The following is a 21,109-nucleotide window of genomic DNA, read 5'->3' on the forward strand; positions in this document are numbered from 1 at the left end:
TTTATGCATGCAGGTGCCCCCGGAGAAAGGAGAGGGTCAGATTCCCAGGAGCTGAAGTACGAGGCTGTTGTGAGCCCCTGATGGGGGTGCTTGAGACTGAACTCAGGTCCTCTAGGAGATCACTATATACTTTTCTTTGCTGGGGCATATTTCCAGCCCCTTTTGCTTTTTGAAGCAAGATTTCATGAAGCCCTGGCTGGACTGAAACTTGCTGTGTAGCTGAAGCTGTCTTTGAGTTTCTAATCCTCTTGCCTTTGCCTCCCAAGTGTTGGGATTACATGTACTCTCTGGCTGAATCATAAAAACTTAATGGCTAATTATTTGGGGCCTGACTTTCTGAGCTACTTACCAAGTCCCTGATCCATAAGTTTGTCAGAGAAGCCACTGCCTGTATAGTAACATTCTCAGTAGCTAAAGTAAAACCTACTGTTAGCTTGCCTACTAGAGGGCCACAGGATTTCGAACATCATGTTGTGTATGCCGGAGTCCACAGAGCAGTGGTGTAAAATTATCTTGTGAGGTGCAGGAGGACACAAAGGAGTATGATGTAGCCAATCATAGTAATGTGATCTCCCATGATAGTTCAAACCTATATGTCATACCCATCAGAACACATCAATAAAAATAAGTTTAAGGATATGGACTGTCGTGTCTACTGGTAGCATTTTTATGATCACCATGAAGAACAGATTTGACGGTGTAAATCAGATGCAGGACTGGTAGGATGGGTCAGTGAGTAAAGACACTGCTCAGCCTAGGGACCGAATTCAGTCTCCAGAACCAACATGATGGCAGGAGAGAACTGACTCTCACATGCTGTCCTCTGACCTCCGCACACTTAGTTGTACTCCCACCAGAACGCTTGCACTGAACATGCACGAGTCTCTTAGAGGAAAGTAAACTGACTCCCTAGTAGCCATCAGTGCCAATAGCTCCCCTGCTAGAGGTGGGGTTTTTGAGTTCTTCCCCAGTACTTGCTGGAGTTTTCCCTTGGCCTTGTGAATGCTTCACAGTGCTCTGAGTTTATGATGCAGCAGCTGTCATGTCTGTGTGACAGTCCTCTGCCATCTCCTGCGACGAGAGCCTTGGAGGAGAGTTTGGTATCTATCGATGTCCCAAATAGGGCTGAGCGCTCCACAGTCTCTTGTTCCCTGCACTTTCATTAGCTGGAGCTCTCTGCATTACTCACCACCCACAACAGAAGGAAGCTCCTCTGATAAAGGTTGTGAGATGCTAATCTATGGGTACAGTATAGTTTAAGCTGAATACTGGTATTGAGTTTTCTTCTAGGACCTGTGACCTGCCTAGATATAAGTTTTTGGTCCAGTTAGCCATTAGTTTAGTTTTAAAGTTTTTTTTAATGAAAAAAAATTTGTGTATGTGGGTCAGGTATATTCAGGTGAGTGGGTGTCCATGGGAACCAGAGGAGGACGTCAGATCCCTTTCAGTTGGAATTATAGGGTGTTGTGAGCCACTTGGTGTGAATGCTGGAAACTGAACTCAGGCGCTCTTAACTACTGAGCCATGTCTCCAGCCCCTAACGTTTTGTTGTTTTTAAAGTAAAGAAAAAGTTTAGAGAAGCAACCTAAGCATTGACCAAAAAAGATATTTTTTATATACATTCATGTAGAAAATGTGAAGCTATAAGAACTGATACAGGCAAATCTGAAAATACAGTGTTAAGTTTAGCACTGTGTACAGCAGTATATCAACATAAGACCATTTATGAAAACAATTGAGTTTTATATTTTGAGTCAGTACATACATTAGCAAAATAGTATTTTAAGAGAATAACAGAGCAAATGAATCCTGCATATGGATACCTTTTAGAGAGACTGGTGTGTGTTAACTAGGGTAATTTAGGGTATTTCAGAACCTTTGTCTTCCTCTAACTAACTAGTTCAGTGCTCATTTGCTTGCATGGTCAATTGTCTCTGTCTCTCTCTCTCTCTCTCTCTCTCTCCCTCTCTCTCTCTCTCTGTGTGTGTGTGTGTGTGTGTGTACACACGCGCGCATGTGCTGAAGCACACGTAGGTACATGCAAAAAAAAAAAAGCATGACAATTAGAAAGCAACTTGCAGGAAGTTCTTCTGTCCTGTCATGTAAAATCTGGAAATGGTCAGATCCTCAGGCCTGGTAGCAAGTACCTTTACCTGCTGAATCTCACTGGTCCCCTTGTGTTCTTATTTTCTTACTAGAAGCAATTAGTTGCTCAAAAAATTCACATAGAGGAGAATGAGGACAGAGACACAGGACTAGAACAGAGACACAATAAAGAAGACCCTGACTGCATCAAGGCTAAAGTTCCCCTGGGAGACCTGGATCTGTACGATGGCACATACATAACTCTGGAGAGCAAGGACATCAGGTAAAACGCTTCTCTTCCTAAGGGCAGAATCATTAAGAAGTTCCTGAAAGTTAAGATTCATCACTGATGAGTTGATTGAAAGTTCAAAGTGCAAAATCTAGCAAGCCAGTTAAGATGTATTTCTCCACAATATAAAACGGAGCTATTTACAGCAAAAAGTAAAAGACAAGTGCCCAGAAAACACGTGGAAATACTTCTCTGAGTTTATCATATGAGTGTAAGTTAAAACAGTTTCATCTACCACACTGCAAAAATCGCCCTTAAAGATCAGTATCTATAAGAACATGAAAGACTGTCGTGGCTCTCTCACTTGGTCTGACATTTCTAGAAAGCACTTAGTCATTATTTACCAGTCTTCAAAAGACCACCATCTTAGCCACTACTGTTCTCTGATTCTTGCTGTGTCTCTTTCAACTTGAATCCCCAAATATTTGACTTTTTATTGCAGCTGTGTGGAAAGGTGCAAATGTTGGCTGAGTATTGTTGCTTACAAGGTCAAGGTGCAGGGAGAATGTGAGCGAATTAGAGTTCCTCAAAGCAATGTTTTACCTCTTTCATTCATTCATTGCTTCTTGATTTTAGCCCTGAGGATTTCATAGACACAGAATCTCCTGTCCCTCCAGATCCGGAACAACCTGATTGCACTAAAGTTCTAGAACTTCCATATAGTATACATGCTTTTCAGCACTTACGAGTAAGTGGAGAACTTTAGAGTTTGGGGGGACATGCTTTTTTTTTTTTTGGTCTTATGTTTATAACAAGTTTTTGTTTGTTTGTTTGTTTGTTTGCTTGCTTGCTTTCTTGCTTGGGGTTTTTTGGTTTGGTTTGGTTTGGTTTGGAGTTTTTTAGATTTTCAAGACAAGTTTTCTATGTGTAGCTTTGAAACCTGTCCTGGAACTCGCTCTGTAGAGTAGGCTGGTCTTGAACTCATAGAGATCTCCTGAGAGCTGGGATTAAAGGCATGTGCCACCATTGCCGGGCCACCTACAAGTCTTATATCTTTAAAATAAATGCTACAGGGTACTGAGTTTCTTACATCTTACATTCTCTACTATTACTATGTTTTTTCGAATTGCCTCCTCCTTTAGGGTGTGCAAGAAAGAATTAATCTATCTGCCCCTCTTTTACCTAAAGAAGATCCAATCTTCACATATTTATCTAAACGCTTAGGAAGGAGTATCGACGACATAGGTCACCTCATTCATGAAGGCCTGCAGAAGGTGAGTCACCCAGTGACTGACTGAGCCAGGAGGCTGTGTGCACACATGGATGTGTTCCTCTCAGGATACTTGGTTTGCTTCTTCCTCTGGAGGAGGATCCAGAGTTATGATTACATTGGTGCAAAAATACAGCATTCTACAGGAGAGGGCCATAGGTAGGGTCATTTCCTTTACCAGGAAGAGATACTGAAAATATTTATTTAAACTAATACAAGAAAGAAAAAAAGAGCACTAGTAGAGCAATGGGGCTTATAAATTACATTCTCTCAGTTAGGTTTGTAGGGAAATTAACATGGCTGCATCTGTACACAGCACACATTACCACCACTCTCTTCCCCAGTTACACTCATGTCTTCTGTCGTTTGTTCACAAGAACTTCCTCCCGAGGCTGAGCTGGGAGACTCTCTTAAACCCACCAGCCCAAGACCAGCATGGGCAACACAGAGTAACCCCAGCTCCAAAAACTAAAGGAAGAAAAAACAAAAAGGAAGTAGGAAATTATGTAAAGTGAGCCAAGAATGTGTGGGGATTCCAAAGACACTTGTTGCCTTTTTCTTCCCTGTTCTAAGGAGCACCAGGCTGGGTGTATAGCTCATTGGTACACTGCTTGCCCAGCCCTCATAGGGCCCTGACTTCCAGCTTCAACATTACATAAACCAGATGTGGCAGGTATGTGTTTGTCATTCAGTACTCTAGAGACAGACAGAAGCATCAGAAGTTCATGGTCATCCTTACACTGCATAGCAAATTTGAGGCCAGCTAGAACTAACTACATGAGGCCTCATTCTCAAGTGATGTGGGAGAGTCTTCTGTTTGAGTTGATTTCATTGGCTAATAAAGAAACTGCCTGGCCCATTTGATAGACCGCTCCTTAGGTAGGTGGAGTAGACAGAACAGCAAGAGGAAGTGAGGTAGAAGGATCAGTAAGATGCTATGCCTCTCCTAAGTTAGACAGACCTCCGTGCCTCTCCTGAGAGAGATGCCAGACGCAATGAAGCTCCAGCCCAAGATGGATGTATGCTAGAAACTTCCCGGTAAGGCACCACTTTGTGGTGCTACACAGATTATTAGATATGGGTTAATCAAGATGTGAGTAAGAGGCAGAAAATAATGGGCCAGGCAGTATTTAAAAGAATACAATTTGTGTGTTGTTATTTCGGGGTATAAGCTAGCCGTGCGGGAGCCGGGCGGCGGGAAGCCAGCCCGCAGCTCCACACTACACTCAAGAAGAAAATACAGTTCTGTATTAAGATGTATTATTATACATTTATGTATTGTTTATTCAGATATATGGCTCTATTGAGAGAAATTTTTAAATAAAAGTAAGAAAAGTTTTTTTTTTTTTTTTTTTTGGTTTTTCGAGACAGGGTTTCTCTGTGGCTTTGGAGCCTGTCCTGGAACTAGCTCTTGTAGACCAGGCTGGTCTCGAACTCACAGAGATCCGCCTGCCTCTGCCTCCCGAGTGCTGGGATTAAAGGCGTGCGCCACCACCGCCCGGCGAAAAGTTTTATTTTCTAATTCATTTCTAATTTTTATAGAAATTAGCCTCTTTGTCTTTCCAAAGACAAGTTTGCATTCTTAGAACTTGAGGAATCAAGAAAATTGGGGTGGATGCGCCCTCACTAACAGTGACAGGACTTTGTTGCTTGTTCATTTGTGTGTTTACTTGCTTGTGGTCTGCCCTGGAACTCATTCTGTAGTCCCTAACAGCCTCCAAGTCTTAACATTCCTGCCTCAGCTCCCACGGTGACTACATGAGGATCTTTGGACGGGTTGGTGTTCTGTGCTGTACCCTGTGTTCTTATCAATGTAGCTCGCCTTACTTCCTTCATCTTGAGTTCTAGAAGAGCCAGTGTTTGAGTTGTGCTCATTTTGAACATCCTCAGTCAAATATACTGTCTTCTCTTGTATGTGCTGTTGTTTTGTTTCCTCCTAGAACTCTTCCTCATGGGTGCTGTATAACCTGGCTTCATTTTACTGGAGAATAAAAAATGAACCGTATCAGGTAGTGGAATGTGCCATGCGAGCACTTCACTTCTCCTCCAGGTAAGATTCCTCCTTTTCAGGACCTCCTGAGTAACCGCATCACTGCAGACTGTTAAAGAGTGACACATAGGGAACAATAGAAGCATTGTTGTGTTATAACTACACACTTCTCCATCTCTTAAAGAAATTAGTCTCATCTCAAAAAGAGAAAAATCACAGATGTCAATAAGTTCAAAGTGAAAAGATATGTAATATACTTTTCATTAAGTTTATAAGGTAAGTAGGCTGTGGCTCACATGAGATATTAGCGCCAGGACATACACTGGAGGAATTAGCATGAGTTGAACTGCCTTTTTTAATTATTTGTAGACATATGCACATGGGTGCCTGTACCCACACACTGCATGTATAGAGGCCAGAAAGCGACATCAGGTGTCTTCCTCTATCCCTCTCTACCTTATTTTTAAGATACAGTCTCTCACTGAACCTGAAGTTTGATATTTTTGCCAGATTAGCTGATTGGTCAGCAGGCTACTGGGATTCTCCTATGCATAAAAAAATGTGAGCGCTGAAGGTCCAAGCCCTGAGCCATTTCTCTAGCACCTAAAATGGGCATCTCTTAAAGCCAATATAAGCCACAAATGAATTTTTCAATCATAAAATGTCTGTGAGATCTTAGTTTTGTGGCAACATGTATAGCTATGAAGTTGAGGAAGAATCATCAATAATGTAAACCTGAGATGTGAAACATGCAACATGTATAGCTATGAAGTTGAGGAAGGATCATCAATAATGTAAACCTGAGATGTGAAACATGAGTAGATACACAGTCATGTCAGTGGCACCCTGACCTACAGCTGCACTCTTCTCTTGTAGGCACAATAAAGACATTGCTCTGGTCAATCTGGCCAATGTTCTGCACAGAGCACATTTCTCTGCTGATGCTGCTGTCGTGGTGCATGCAGCTCTGGACGACAGCGACTTCTTCACCAGCTACTACACACTGGGGAATATATACGCAGTAAATACTACTTTTCTGTGTGTTGAACTAGGACAGTTGCTAGAGGGGAGTGAGCTTTGTTCATTTATTTCATCTTGTTTTCTCTCAGAAGACTGCTTTTTCGTTTCCACTTTTGTCTGAACAGTGGAAATAAAATAATTAGTGGGAGGGGGAAAAACACCTCAATATTGTGTCATAATGTTCTTAGCTTTGGACAGAAATATAATTGAACTGAAATTCTAAACTGCAGGATAAACCTCTTAAAAATAGCAGGTCTTTCCAGCTATGGTATGCCATGCTGTTGTGGGATTCATTAAAGCAGTTTTCACTGCATAAAAGCTGATCATGAGGGCTTTAGACTGATGCAACCAGCATGGTTAACATTTCTTCCACTGTGTTATGTATGTGTGTGTTTGTTTTGTCTCCCCAGATGCTCGGGGAATATAACCACTCGGTACTCTGTTATGACCATGCTCTGCAGGCCAAACCTGGGTTTGAGCAAGCGATAAAGAGGAAGCATGCTGTCCTCTGTCAGCAAAAGCTGGAGCAGAAGCTAGAGGCTCAGCATAGGTAACTAGAAGCAAAAATGTACTGAAGCACCAGCACCACAGACCCTTGGGTTAAAACCATCCCACGTGGCATCACCTTAACATGGTCAGAAAAACTGAGGAGAAAACCTCTTCATACTGCAGGGCCATCCCTGTTCACTACATCCAAGTGACTTAGCACTGTTCAGTGACTGGTCAGCTGATTCTCCAGCATCATCAGTGCCAGGAATAGAGAACATTTGTAATGAAAAGCTCCCAGTTTAGATCTTTATAAGTTGTTTGTTTTGGGGCACAGTTTCATTCTATAGCCCAGAGTCTTAGTTACTTTTCTATTGCTGCAAAGAGACAGCATGTCCACAGAGACTTATGAAAGAAGAGAGTTTGATTTACAGTTTCAGAGGGTTAGTTCATAACCATCATGACAGAGAACATGGCAGCAGTCAGACAGGCAGTCATGGCTCTGGAGCAGTAGCTGAGAGCTTACATCTCATCCACAAGGAGCAGGCAGAAAAAGAGAGAGACTGAGCCTTTGGAAACCTCAAAACCCACACCCAGTGACATACCTCCACCAACCAGACCACACCTCCTAATCCTTCCCAAAATGTCTCCACAAACTTCAGACCAAGCTTCAAATATGAGATACATTCTTGTTCAAACTACCCCACTCAGACTAACCTAGAACTCACTGTGTAGCTCAGACTGCTATGAGCTCTCAGCAGGTCTCCTGTCTTAGCCTCCCAAGTGCTAGGATCACAAGTGTGAGGCACCATCCCCAGCGTCTTGACCTCCTGGGGAGGTTCTGGGTATGCAGGACTTCTGCTGATAATAGTTTTATTTGAACAGAATATAGTGTGTAAAAGTAAAAGTAAAAGCACATGTGCACATAGTATTTGCTCTTTTTTTAAGCTTTTAGCTCCTAGGGTCAGACACTGCTTTTGACCACATTTTCACTGGGTATATGTTAGGTTGAGCAGCAATGGAACTTTTTTCTACATGATCCTATCAGGATTCCTGGCAAAATATGTTTGCTTTCATAGATAATAAGGCCCGCTAAGAAACTTGATATGATTCAGAAGAGAAGTTTTTTATTCCTCAAAATTAGCCCTCATGTTTTGGGTCTATTTTGGTTATTAAAGAATTAAAGTGGAATTTAGGACCCATTAAATGTGTGTACTTGCTCGTTTCCTAGTTTGTTTAAGGTATTATGTGGTGAGACAAAATGGTAGCTTGCTTCCTTGTAACAGACTTCTATTCCGCTGGATCAGAATATGCATATGTCCTGGCTGAAGATCTTCCAGCATAATTCTTAGTACCCAAACTCAGTACCCTTACAGTATTTATAGTCTAAGTTCTCCATGTTATAATGCAGTGTATATTAAAGTTCCAGTATTTAAATGTAATCAGGCAGCTGACTCACTGAAATCAGATGACGATGAATATTTCTAAACAATATTTCTCTGTAGTGTGAAGCGGCGGGCTGTGTCCCGCCACCCCATCTGTAGAAGGAGCAGCGGGCTGTGTCCCGCCACCCGGCTAGCTTTGTCCAAAATAATTACACGGAAACTGTATTTTTTTAAATACTGTCTGGCCCATAGTTTTAGCCTCTTATTGGCTAATTTTTACATCTTTTTTTAACCCATATTTAGTAATCTGGGTAGCACCACGAGGTGTGGCTTACCAGGAGAGATCTTAACCTGCGTCCATCTCGGAGAGGAGCAGCATGGAGACTCACTATGGCGACTGCCTGAAGCGTCTCCCCCTCTCTACTTCCTTGTTCCCACAATTCTGTTCTGTCTACTCCACCTACCTAATTTTCTGTCTCTTAAAGGGCCAAGGCAGTTTTCTTTATTAATTAACCAATGAAAGAAACATAGACAGATAACTCTCCTCCATCATTTCCCCTTTTTCTGTTTAAACAAAAAAGAAAGGCTTTAACTTTAACATAGCAAAATTATATATAACAAAACAGTTATCAAGCAAGTATTACAGTTACAATATTTAAATCTATTTTATCTTTTATCATAACTAAGGAAATCTATAACTATCTATTTATTTTTTAACTCCATCAAAGACTCCAGAAGGATATAATATTACCTAAGTAAACAAGAAATAAGTAACTTATAAAACTCTAGAAATGACAGAGACAACTCGCTGCCTGGACAGTCACCCAAAGTTTCTCTGTACCGTTGGGGCATCCATCTTCAGCCTTCAGGCCCATAGTGTCCAGCAGACTTTTTTATGAAGCAGGAAATTCCAAAGACAGTTCAGTCACTTTTTGCTGTGTCCTGTAGAACATCTCGCAGACTCTTTCATGAATCAGGAACCCCGAAAGACCATCTCACCTTTAGGCAAGTTTAGCAGTCCTCTCTCTGTGGGTTCTTTGTGTCCAGTTTATGGAACAGTCCAGCCAAGAGCAGTTTCTTGCCCAAATGGCTAACAAACTCCATAAGTAGCCTCTTTGATGCCCATCTTTCTCTCGAAGTAGATTGGTGCTGCTAGGAGCAGACGTGTCTCATTGTCATGAAAAACCCTAAGTTATTAAAACATTAAATGCCATATTTTGCAGTCTTTAAAAGATATGAAGAATGTCTATCTAACTGAAATATATCTCTACATATCTAGAAAATCTAATAACATGACTACAAGCTTAACTATTATCAATGATTATCCATTAACAACCTATATTTTCTAATTATACATTATAGTTTTTAAAATGAACTACACAATCACAATAGCTTAATCAAGATCAGAAATACATATACATATAACAAATTGACCTTAAAATCCATACCAATGTAAATTATTTATATCTATATCATCTCCCCCTTTAAATGTAAAAGAACATTTATAAGCAATATTTGGGAAAATGGGCGCAGTTTTTTCTCTCCAAACTGCTTCCTGCTGAATGGGGGCGCTGTTATTTAGGTCTTTCATGGTGTAACCTGTGTGCTAGGTTCCTCTCAGTTGGCAGTTGAGTGAAGTAATTTTTTGAAGATGTTCACAGCAACCTTTTAGGAGGGCGTGGTCTATCATACCATATTGGGATAGAAGCAATCCACAGAGTCTCGTCCTCTGTGAAAACAAAAGAAGAAACATAACTCTCCTCCATCATTTCTCTATTTTAAGGAACTAGAATATGAGACCAGGACACCATGGCCAATAAATATGAACATGAGAAAAGAATTCTAAAGTGATTTTGACTGTCAGTGGAATTTACATTGCTATGATAAAACTTCATGACCAAAAGGAACTTGGGGAGGAAAGAGTTCATTCCATTTTCAAGCTTACAGTCCATCATTGAGTGAAGTCAGGGCAGGAACCTAGAAGCAGGACCATAGAGGATGCTTGCTCAGCCTGGTTTCCTATAGCACCTAGGACCATCAGTCCATGAGTGGCACTGTCCCCTATGGGGTGGGCCCTCATACGATCAATACATCAATCATTAAAAAAGAAAATGCCCACAGGCTTGCCTGAAGCCCAGTGAAGCATTTTCTCAGTTGTAGTTCCGTTTCTTAGATAACTCTAGTTTGTGCCAAGTTAACATAAAACTAGCCAACACAGGTACAGCTTTTAATTAACTTTTATATTTGTGAATCATCTGTCTATGATGCAAAGGAGTAAATGTAGGACTTGTACATGCTAGGCAAGTTCTCTGACATAGCCTCAACCCTAAATTCATTTTAGCTGATTTATAGAGAGAGAGCTGTGTGCTGTACTCTGTGAAATTTCAATGCATGAATCTATTGTCAAGAGCTATCTCTTGCCTGTTCGCCATAATGATGTGTAAATATTTGAGGAGATAGTGTTTTCAGCTCAGGCAGCTGGGTGGTGCGGGTGGCATTGCGATTTTACTGTGGAGACAGGAAACTTAAGGGGAGAGCACATCTTACAGGTAGTCCAGTTCACTTGGGGCTCGCTGCAGCTCCCCTCTGCTCCACCTCAGTTAGAAGTCATGGGAAAACAAGGCAGATGATTCTGTTTCTTATGACATCTGAAAAGCCCAGCACGTCCTTTGATTTTAAAAAGGCCTTTGCATTTATGTTTTTTCCTAAATAATAATTTAAATTTTAATGTTTCTCAAGTATCAAGTTTAAAATAGCATTTATATAGCATTGTTTTTCTCCAACTTGTAGTATAGACTTTTTATTAATAACAATTATTGCTGGTAACCATAAAGTTTATGTATTTAAGCAAGTTTTTAAAATTCATGACTTTTCAAGTTCTGGCTTTTTCTGATATTAAAAATTGTTAAGGTCCCTCCAGAGAACACTGAATGAATTGAAAGAGTACCAGAAGCAGCATGACCACTACCTGCGGCAACAGGAGATCCTGGAGAAACACAAACTGATTCAGGAGGAGCAGATCTTGCGCAACATCATCCATGAGACTCAGATGGCGAAAGAGGCACAGTTAGGTGAGTAGGGTCCTGAGTGCAGCTGGTAGGAAGTTCACTTCCACTATGTTTGACTGGGAGACTTTCTGGTTAGCCTTAAAACAGTTAAGAAGTTATATTTATGATTTTTCTGGATCTTTTTTAAAATGTGTGTGTGTGTGTGTGTGTGTGTGTGTGTGTGTGTGTGTGTGTATACAAGAGTGTGCCACAATGTATGAGTGGAAGTCAGAGGATAAACCAGAGGAGGGGAAGTTTTCTCCTTCCATCATGTGGGATCCAGGTATCAAACTCACATTATCAGGCTTAGCAGCAAGCATTGAGCTATCTCCCAGCCTGACTTTCTTAAATCTTTTTGCTTGTTTATTTTAATTCTTGTGTGTGTGTGTGTGTGTGTGTGTGTGTGTGAGCATGTGCGCTCATCTACCTGCTTGTAGGTACCTGCAGAAATAGGCATGGGATCTCCTGGAGCCAGTGCTAGGCAGTTGTGAGATTCCTGGTGTGGGCGCTAGGAACCGCTCCTGTGTCCTGCAAGAGCAGCAAGTACTTTCAACAACTGAGCCATCTTTAATGTGCTTATCATTCTCCTTGAGATCTTGATACAGCCCAGTTTCTGACTCAGGATGTACGAGATGGAGCTGAGCTCCTGCCCTTATAACAAACACTGTACTGCAGGCATCAAAAGCAATGGTTCTCAACCTTCCTAATGCTGTGACCCTTTAACACAGTTCATGTTGTGGTGACCCCAACCATAAAATTATTTTCATTGCTACTTCATAACTAATTTTGTAACTGTTATGAATCGCAATGTAAATATCTGATATGCAATTCCTATGAAAAGGTTGCTCAAAGGGTCATGACCCATGGGTTGAGAACCACTGCTCTAAGCAAACACAGAGAAATGCTAGAAACAATGTGTGCATACTCTACCAAAGCAAATGTTGGTTTTCCCTTACTTCCCTAAAAACAAACACTATTTTAGAAATAGGAATTTAGACTAGAATTAGTAGGAAATCCTAGCCTAGGTCAGTAGGTAAGCTGCAAGAGAGTTCCAAAGTCATTTCCATAGTTGTCCATAGGATCACACATGTGTGGTCTGTCTGTTTCCACAGTTGTCCATAGAATCACATGTGTGTGGTCTGTTTCCACAGTTTCCATAGAATCACTTGTATGTGGTCTGTTTCCACACTTGTCTGTAGACTCACACATGTGTGGTCTGTCTGTCTGTCTTTAGGAGAAGGGAATGCATCATTTTGTTAGCCTCTCTTGAAGTCTGTTTCCCCCAGAACAGACCCACTAGTCTAGAAGAACTTAGGTTGGAAAGAGATGGATGATTTGATTATATCTAGAATATTTTGTTCATGATTAAACCCCAAGGGAACAGATCTGACAGCTCAGCAGCAGAGAATAAAGGCATAGACTGCCCTCACTTGTTCCCTCCTCTCTTATGAGTGTGTTCATCTCGAAGGACTCAAGCCTTGGACCTTAGCTGTGACCATTTGTCATCCATTTCACAGTCCCTCTCATGGCTTCTCTTTCCCATTTTGAGAGTAAAGAAGTGGCGCACGCCTTTAATCCCAGCACTCGGGAGGCAGAGGCAGGCGGATCTCTGTGAGTTCGAGACCAGCCTGGTCTACAAGAGCTAGTTCCAGGACAGGCTCCAAAGCCACAGAGAAACCCTGTCTCGAAAAACCAAAAAAAAAAAAAAAAAAAAAAAAAAAAAGAATATATTCAGGTTTTAGGATTATTTAGTGATCAATCTATACTAAATGGAACCTGAGCTCTCAGATAGGCATTTGAAACAAAATTAGGAACTATATACAGCAAATTCTCTCTGTACAGATAGATGGTCTCTTCAAACCATGTAATCAACATGGACAGAATGTAATTGCTATGATAACTAATGGGGTTAATTTCTCCTTGTTTTCTATAGAGAGAAATGAGATTTAAAGATTTGTTTATAATTATGTGTATGTGGGGGGCAGTATGTGCATTACATGAATACAGGTGTTTTAATCAGCCAAGGTGTGTGTCAGATCTACCTGGAGCTGGAGTGCCAGTTATTGAAAAACACTTGGCATGAGTGGAGAGGACCACTTGGGCCATCTAGAAAAGCCATATGTACTCATAACTGCTTGGCCATCTCTCCAACCCTGACCTGGGACTTCTTTAATTATTTTATTTAATTACCTATTAATGAGTGTTTCTCTGTGTAGATAGCCTGAATACTCCTAAGGCTAAGAAAGAGGCACAATAGTAAAACTCAGAGACTTGCACTAAGAAAAAGCTGTCACTGCATGACCTTGCTCATCATTTGTGTAACTTCTTCTTGCCCAGGAAATCATCAGATATGCCGTCTGGTCAACCAGCAGCATAGTTTGCACTGCCAATGGGACCAACCTGTGCGCTACCATCGAGGAGATATCTTTGAGAATGTGGACTATGTTCAGGTCCTTTTCTTCATCTCTTCTAGTTCTTACTGACTCACTTATGTATAAATATATCATGTTTTATTCCTTTGACTTTTTGTAAATTTACTTGCTAAAATATGTGGCTATCTTTTAAAGCTTTTAAGATTTTTATTGCTTATTAAGTGTATGAAGGCAGATTTTGTTGTGAATTATCAGATGCATGGATAACATTCCATTTCTATAGTACTAGCACTGTGTCTCCATTCATGTGCATTTGATTCTTTTCCTCTTTGTTATGGGAGTTAGACTTGACTGTTACTACTGTTTGACTCAGTTTTAATTTATCCTCTGAGCCAGTGATTTTCAACCTTCATAATGCTATGACCTTTTAATACACTTTTTCATGTTAAAGTGACCCCAACTATAAAATTATTTCATTATAACTTTGTAATTAATTTTGCTACTGTCATAAATCATAATGTAAATATCTGATGTACAACCTTGTGGGGGGGCACGACCCACAGGTTGAGAATCACTGTTTTTTTGTTTGGTTGGTTTTTTTGGTTTTTTTTTTTTCTTTTCTTTTATGGGGGAGAGGGGGTTTGAGACAAGGTTTCTCTCTGTAGCTTTTGGAGCCTGTTCTGGAACTCGCTCTGTAGACCATGCTGACTTTGGACTCACAGAGATCCATTTGTGTCTGCCTCCTGAGTGAGAATCACAGTTCTAAGGCATGAGTACATAAAATGTGGGAGAGAAAACCATCTCTTTCCTAAAATTCCATTGTATTGCCCATCCAGAAATACCAACGAAATTATATTGCCACTAAAAAAAATTACTTATTAAGTACCTTGGAGTATGCTTTCTCTAACCATCTCTGTATGTATATATACACAACACACACATACTCATCCACACTCATGTGAACATTCTAGCCTGTTTATTTTGCAAGAGAGAGTATGTAAATACAGTGATACTGAGTAGAATGAAACTATTGCTGGGAGAATAATAGAGGGCACATGCACAACCAGAGTAATGATCATAGAAAAGCTATAAAAACAAAGCCAGCATTTATCCTGTCCTTCGTAAGACTCATTGTGCACTGTTCTAAAGAAATTTCCAGAGACAAACTGTTAAAATAAGAGTCAGGAAAACATTCTAGGGGGCAAATCATAAGCAAATTTGAGCCCTTTAATTTGAAAAGCCCCAGACAACATTAATAGGAATAGTGTCTTAGTTAGGCTTTCTATTGCTGTGAAGAGACACCATGACCACAGTAACGCTTATAAAGAAAAAGATTTCATCGGGTGGCTTACAGTTCAGAGATTCAATCCATTATGATCATGGTGGGACATGACAGCATTCAGGTAGACATGGTGTTGGAGAAGCTGAGAGTTCTATATCTTGATCCACAGGCAACAGAAAGTGAACTGAGATACTGGGCATCACTTGAGCATATGTGAGACCCGAAAGCCCACCTCCATAGTGACACACATCCTCCAACAAGGCCACACCTCCTAATAGTGCCACTCCCTATGAGCTCATGGGGGCCAATTACATTCAAACTGCCACAGGTAGTAAGAAACTAAGATATATAGGCCTTTCAGGAAGGGCAGCAGCATTGTGGAGCAAATGCTCCTCTGATTTCCACAGATCAGTCACTAGCACCCCTCCATGTTTGACAGTGAGTAAAGACTCATACCATCCTAGAGTGTATCTCACTGTTGTCAACCCAAGCATTCTAAAGAGGAAAGAAGGTTTGGAAATATGACTGAAGTCCAGTATGACCTTTGGATACGCCAGTAGATTCAGTACTGCCCTGGAGCAGTGTCCTTTCAGGTATATCACTTCTGTATAGCAGAAGAGTATGTTTCTATTCATAAGACCTAGAAGTACACAGTTAGCATGCTTGCTCCTTTCTCTCATGTCTTCCCTATTCTTCCCTCCGATGCTCTTTTCCTCATTCGCTATATGACACCAGTAGAACCAGGGTGTCTTACAAGTGTAGTAAATAATTTATCTTTGTTTGGAGGAAAACTGTGTGTGTGTGGTCCTTCAGTTTTAGTTTCCCCTCTTTAGCTCTACAGATTGTATAGAATTGGCAGCAGTCTATAATCTCTAAATGACAGCTACGTAAAACCCCTAAGAACACTTTTAAAAATTGTATTATTAGTTTTCATGTGTATGAGTGTTTTGCCTGCATGTAGATAATGTACATCATATGTGTGCCTGGTGCCTGCATAGACCAGAAGAGGGTGTCAGATTCCCTGAAGTTGGAGTTAACAAAGGGTTGTGAGCCACCATGTGTGTGCTGAGAACCTAACCAGGTCCTCTGCAAGAGCAGTAAGTGCTCTTAATCTCTGACTTGTCTCTCCAGCTCCTAAGAATACTTCCTTCACCTTCCTTGATTCTAACTGTAGAACTAGCTTTATAGAATAATAACCATTTTAGTTTTGGCAAGGGAGAGAAATAAATTGCCTAATTAGTTAATTAGTTAACCATCGAATCTAAACTAGGAAAACCTTTAAAATGGAAGTGAAAGGATGGGAAGACAATTCGTGCTTTTTCTCACCTTCTATGGCAAAGTTGCATTAAAGTTGTTAACTGCAGTGCACATCCATGAGAATACTGTCGGGATGTAGTTCTAAGGAATAAATGAACCTATTGCTTATTGCTGACCTGCTTTCTGAATTTCTGTTAGACTGCTGATGAATGTTCAGTAGGTTTTTGGTTTAAGTAAAACTTCCCTCATAATTCCTCTTCCACTCAGAATTGATTGAAACTTTTCATTTTCTAGTTTGGTGATGACTCATCAACCTCCAGTATGATGTCCGTGAACTTTGATGTCCCCACAAATCAGAGTGATGTCAGTGAGGCTACCAAGCCTCCCCCTGTAGCCCATTCTGTCCTCTGGGTCTGGGGCCGTGACTCTGATGCATACAGGGTAAGTGTGTAGAGAATGATAAAGGTATTTGCTCCAGCAGACATGGTCTCTTAAGCTGTGGCTGCAGTGATTGGTGTGGCCCCGACACTGTCCAGCCTCATGCAGCGCACATTGAGTAAACTTACTATTGAATGGAAGGCATTCTGTTAGGGAATTGAATCAGGAAGATCTTCTCTGAGTTCCTCATCATCCACTGGGGCAGATAAAAACTCTGATTCCAGTTTTATATGCTGGGTATAATTTCTAGCTTGTGTCTTCTTTATTTATTCAGTCAGTACTGAATGCTAGGCTGATACTAGGACATAGTAGATAACTTCTTGCCCTCTTGAATCTTTTATGCTAATGCAAGATGTGTACAGTGAATGCATTGGTAAATACATTTCTAGGCTGCCATGAAGAAATTGTATGTTAGCCACAACATGAGGACAAAAATGTGTACTTTTTAATTTACCATTCAAATCTCAGAATTTAATTGGTTACTTTTTATTCTAACAATTCAGTCATTAGATATAATCATTATATAATATACAAAATCCTCAAAGTTTGGATTAGTAGGCCTTTAGTACAGTTATTTATATGTAGAAAAATGAACATTTTACAAATTTCTAAAGGAATTGTTGGGAAACTGAAACAGGATTCTTGAGCATTGGAGTTGCCTTACTAAAGGGATTATTAAGTTTTTCACATTTGATCAAAGATTTTTGGTTGGGATTTGCTTGTTTTGCAATATTAGGAGCTTATATATGCTTGCAGGTGCAAGTTACAAGCTGCACCTCCAAAGGAGGTACCATTATTATACAGAGTCCGGAGATAGATAGGCTAAACTTCAGGCTCGGGTGACCGTAAGTGACCAGTGACTTTCCCAGTGATGTATTTCCTTTCTTATGGTGCCAAGAACGTTATTGGTTTTATTTGAAAATTTGATGGGATCCATCAGCAACTGGAACAGCAAGACTTTCTGTTCATATGAGGCTGGGAGTTGCTCTTCTTTCTAGTAATGCCTCCAGTCTGTCCTTGTGTTTCAGTGCCCTAGCTGACATAGGCCTCCTGAATACAGTCAGTCTGTGGGAAAGCAAATAGAATAAGTCAGACTAAGAATCTGGTAGAAGGCCTATTGTAAAATCAGCCAGAGTGCCCACATTTATCTGAAAATATTACTTTTCTGTTCAGCCATTCTTGTATACTGTCTTTGTTGCTCTGCTACTGCTGTGAAGAGACACCATGACCAAAGCAACTCTTACAAAAGAAGACATTTAAGTAGGGCTTGCTTACAGTTTCAGAGATTTAGTCCATTACCATCCTAGGAGAGAGCATGGCAGCAGGCAGGCATGGTGCTGGAGAAATAGTTAAGAGTTAACATCCTGATCCTCAAGCAGAGAGAAAGACACTGGGCTTGGCATGGACTTTTTTTATGGTTTATTTTTTTTATATTTAAAAATTTCCATCTTCTCCCCCTTCCCTCCCCTCCCCTCCACCCATACCTCCCCTCCCTCCCTCTCCAGGCCAAGGAGCCATCTGGGTTCCCTACTCTATGTTTAGACCAAGGTCCTCCCAACTCCCCCCAGGTCCAGGAAGGTGATCAACCAAGCTGAGAAGGCTCCCACAGAGCCCGTCCATGCAGAAGAATCAAAGCCCAGCGCCATTGTCCTTGGCTTCTCTGTCAGCCCCCACCGTCGGCCACATTCAGAGAGTCCAGTTTGGTCGCACGTTCCATCAGACCCATTCCAACTGGAGTTGGTGATCTCCCGTTAGTTCTGTCCCACCGTCTCCATGGGTGAACGCACCCCTCACGGTCCTGACTTTCTTTCTCATGTTCTCTCTCCTTCTGCTCCTCATCAGGACCTTGGGCGCTCAGTCCAGTGCTCCAATGTGGGGCTCAGTCATTTTCTTCATCTATCGCCAGGTGGAGGTTCTATGGTGATATGTAAGAAATTCATCAGTATGGCTATAGAAACTGGCCTTTTCGGGCTCCCTCTCCTCAGCTGCCCAAGGAACTAGCTGGGGGCATCTCCCTGGAAACCCGGGAACCCCTCTAGAGTCAAGTCTCTTGACAACCCTTAGATGGCTCCCTTAATTAAGATATATGCTTCCCTGCTCCCATATCCACCCTTCCTGTATCCCAAGCATCCCATTCCTCCTAGCTCCCCCCATTCTCCCCTTCACGCTTTTCTCTCCCCATCTTCCCTTGGCCCCGTCTCGCCCCACCCTCAAGTTCCCAATTTTTGCCCGGCGATCGTTTCTACTTCCAATATCCAGGAGGATTACTATATGTTTTTCTTTGGGTTCACCTTCTTAATATCTTCTCAAGGATCCCGAATTATAGGCTCGATGTCCCTTAATTATGGCTAGAAACCGATTATGAGTGAGTACATCCCATGTTCATCTTTTTGGGTCTGGGTTACCTCACTCAGAATAGTGTTTTCTATTTCCATCCATTTGCATGCAAAATTCAAGATGTCATTGTTTTTTATCGCTGAGTAGTATTCGAACATGTATATATTCCACAGTTTCTTCATCCATTCTTCCACTGAATGGCATCTAGGTTGTTTCCAGGTTCTGGCTATTACAAATAATGCTGCTATGAACATAGTTGAGCAAATGCTTTGGAGTATGATTGGGCATCTCTTGGGTAAATTCCCAAGAGTGGAATTACTGGGTCCTGGGGTAGGTTGATCCCGAATTTCCTGAGAAACCGCCACACTGCTTTCCAAAGTGGTTGCACAAGTGTGCATTCCCACCTGCAATGGATAAGTATACCCCTTACCCCACAACCTTTCCAGCAAAGGCTATCATTGGTGTTTTGGATTTTAGCCAATCTGACAGGTGTAAGATGGTATCTCAAAGTTGTTTTGATTTGCATTTCCCTGATAGCTAAGGAGGTTGATCATGACCTTAAGTGTCTTTTGGCCATTTGAACTTCTTCTGTTGAGAATTCTCCGTTCAGTTCAGCGCCCCATTTTTTAATTGGGTTAATTAGCATTTTAAAGTCTAGTCTCTTGAGTTCCTTATATATTTTAGAGATCAGACCTTTGTCAGTTGCAGGGTTGGTGAAGATCTTTTCCCAGTCAGTAGGTTGCCTTTGTGTCTTAGTGACAGTGTCCTTTGCTTTACAGAAGCTGCTCAGCTTCAGGAGGTCCCATTTATTCAATGTTGCCCTTAATGTCTGTGCTGCTGGGGTTATACGTAGGAAACGGTTCCCTGTGCCCATTTGTTGTAGAGTGCTTCCCACTTTCTCCTCTATCAAGCTCAGTGTGTTCAGATTAATATTAAGGTCTTTAATCCATTTGGACTTGAGTTTTGTGCATGGTGATAGATATGATCTACTTTCATTCTTCTACAGGTTGACATCCAGTTATGCCAGCACCATTTGTTGAAGATGCCCTCTTTCTTCCATTGTGTACTTTTGGCTCCTTTATCAAAAATCAGGTGTTCATAGGTTTGTGGTTTAAGATCCAGGTCTTCTATACAATTCCATTGGTCAACTTCTCTGTTTTTATGCCAATACCAAGCTGTTTTCAATACTGTAGCTCTGTAATAGAGTTTGAAGTCAGGGATGGTAATGCCTCCAGAAGTACCTTTATTGTATAAGATTGTTTTGGCTATCCTGGGTTTCTTGTTTTTCCATATAAAGTTGATAATTGTCCTCTCAATATCTGTGAAGAATTTTGTTGGGACCTTGATGGGGATTGCATTGAATCTATAGATTGCTTTTGGTAGAATTGCCATTTTTACTATGTTGATCATCCCAATCCACGAGCAAGGGAGATCCTTCCATTTTCTGGTATCCTCTTCAATTTCTTTCTTCAAAGACTTGAAGTTCTTGTCAAATAAATCCTTCACTTCCTTGGTTAGAGTTACTCCCAGATATCTTATGCTATTTGTGGCTATTGTGAAAGGTGATACTTCTCTGATTTCCCTCTCTGCTTCCTTATCCTTTGTGTATAGGAGGGCAACTGATTTTTTTGGAGTTGATCTTGTATCCTGCCACATTACTGAAGGAGTTTATCAGCTGTAGGAGTTCTTTGGTGGAGTTTTTGGGGTTGCTTATGTACACTATCATATCATCATATCATACTGTCTTCGTTGCTATGCTACTGCTGTGAAGAGACACCATGACCAAAGCAACTCTTACAAAAGAAGACATTTAAGTAGGGCTTGCTCACAGTTTCAGAGATTGAGTCCATTACCATCCTAGGAGAGAGCATGGCAGCAGGCAGGCATGGTGCTGGAGAAATAGTTAAGAGT

The 21,109-nt window shown here is 41.1% G+C and overlaps 1 protein-coding gene across 1 annotated transcript in view; it reads left to right on the top strand.

Annotated features, from left to right (window-relative positions):
* Ttc17 (tetratricopeptide repeat domain 17) overlaps window positions 1–21,109 on the top strand; it is a 117,554-nt gene that overhangs the window by 22,510 nt on the left and 73,935 nt on the right. The window contains 9 exon segments of the mRNA XM_038329916.2: window positions 2,199–2,368; window positions 2,951–3,062; window positions 3,457–3,588; window positions 5,525–5,634; window positions 6,451–6,595; window positions 7,005–7,144; window positions 11,376–11,536; window positions 13,850–13,962; window positions 16,718–16,864. Coding sequence (XP_038185844.1) covers window positions 2,199–2,368; window positions 2,951–3,062; window positions 3,457–3,588; window positions 5,525–5,634; window positions 6,451–6,595; window positions 7,005–7,144; window positions 11,376–11,536; window positions 13,850–13,962; window positions 16,718–16,864 — 1,230 coding nt within the window.

The sequence above is a fragment of the Arvicola amphibius genome, chromosome 5, assembly GCF_903992535.2.
Source record: "Arvicola amphibius chromosome 5, mArvAmp1.2, whole genome shotgun sequence".
NCBI lineage: Eukaryota > Metazoa > Chordata > Mammalia > Rodentia > Cricetidae > Arvicola > Arvicola amphibius.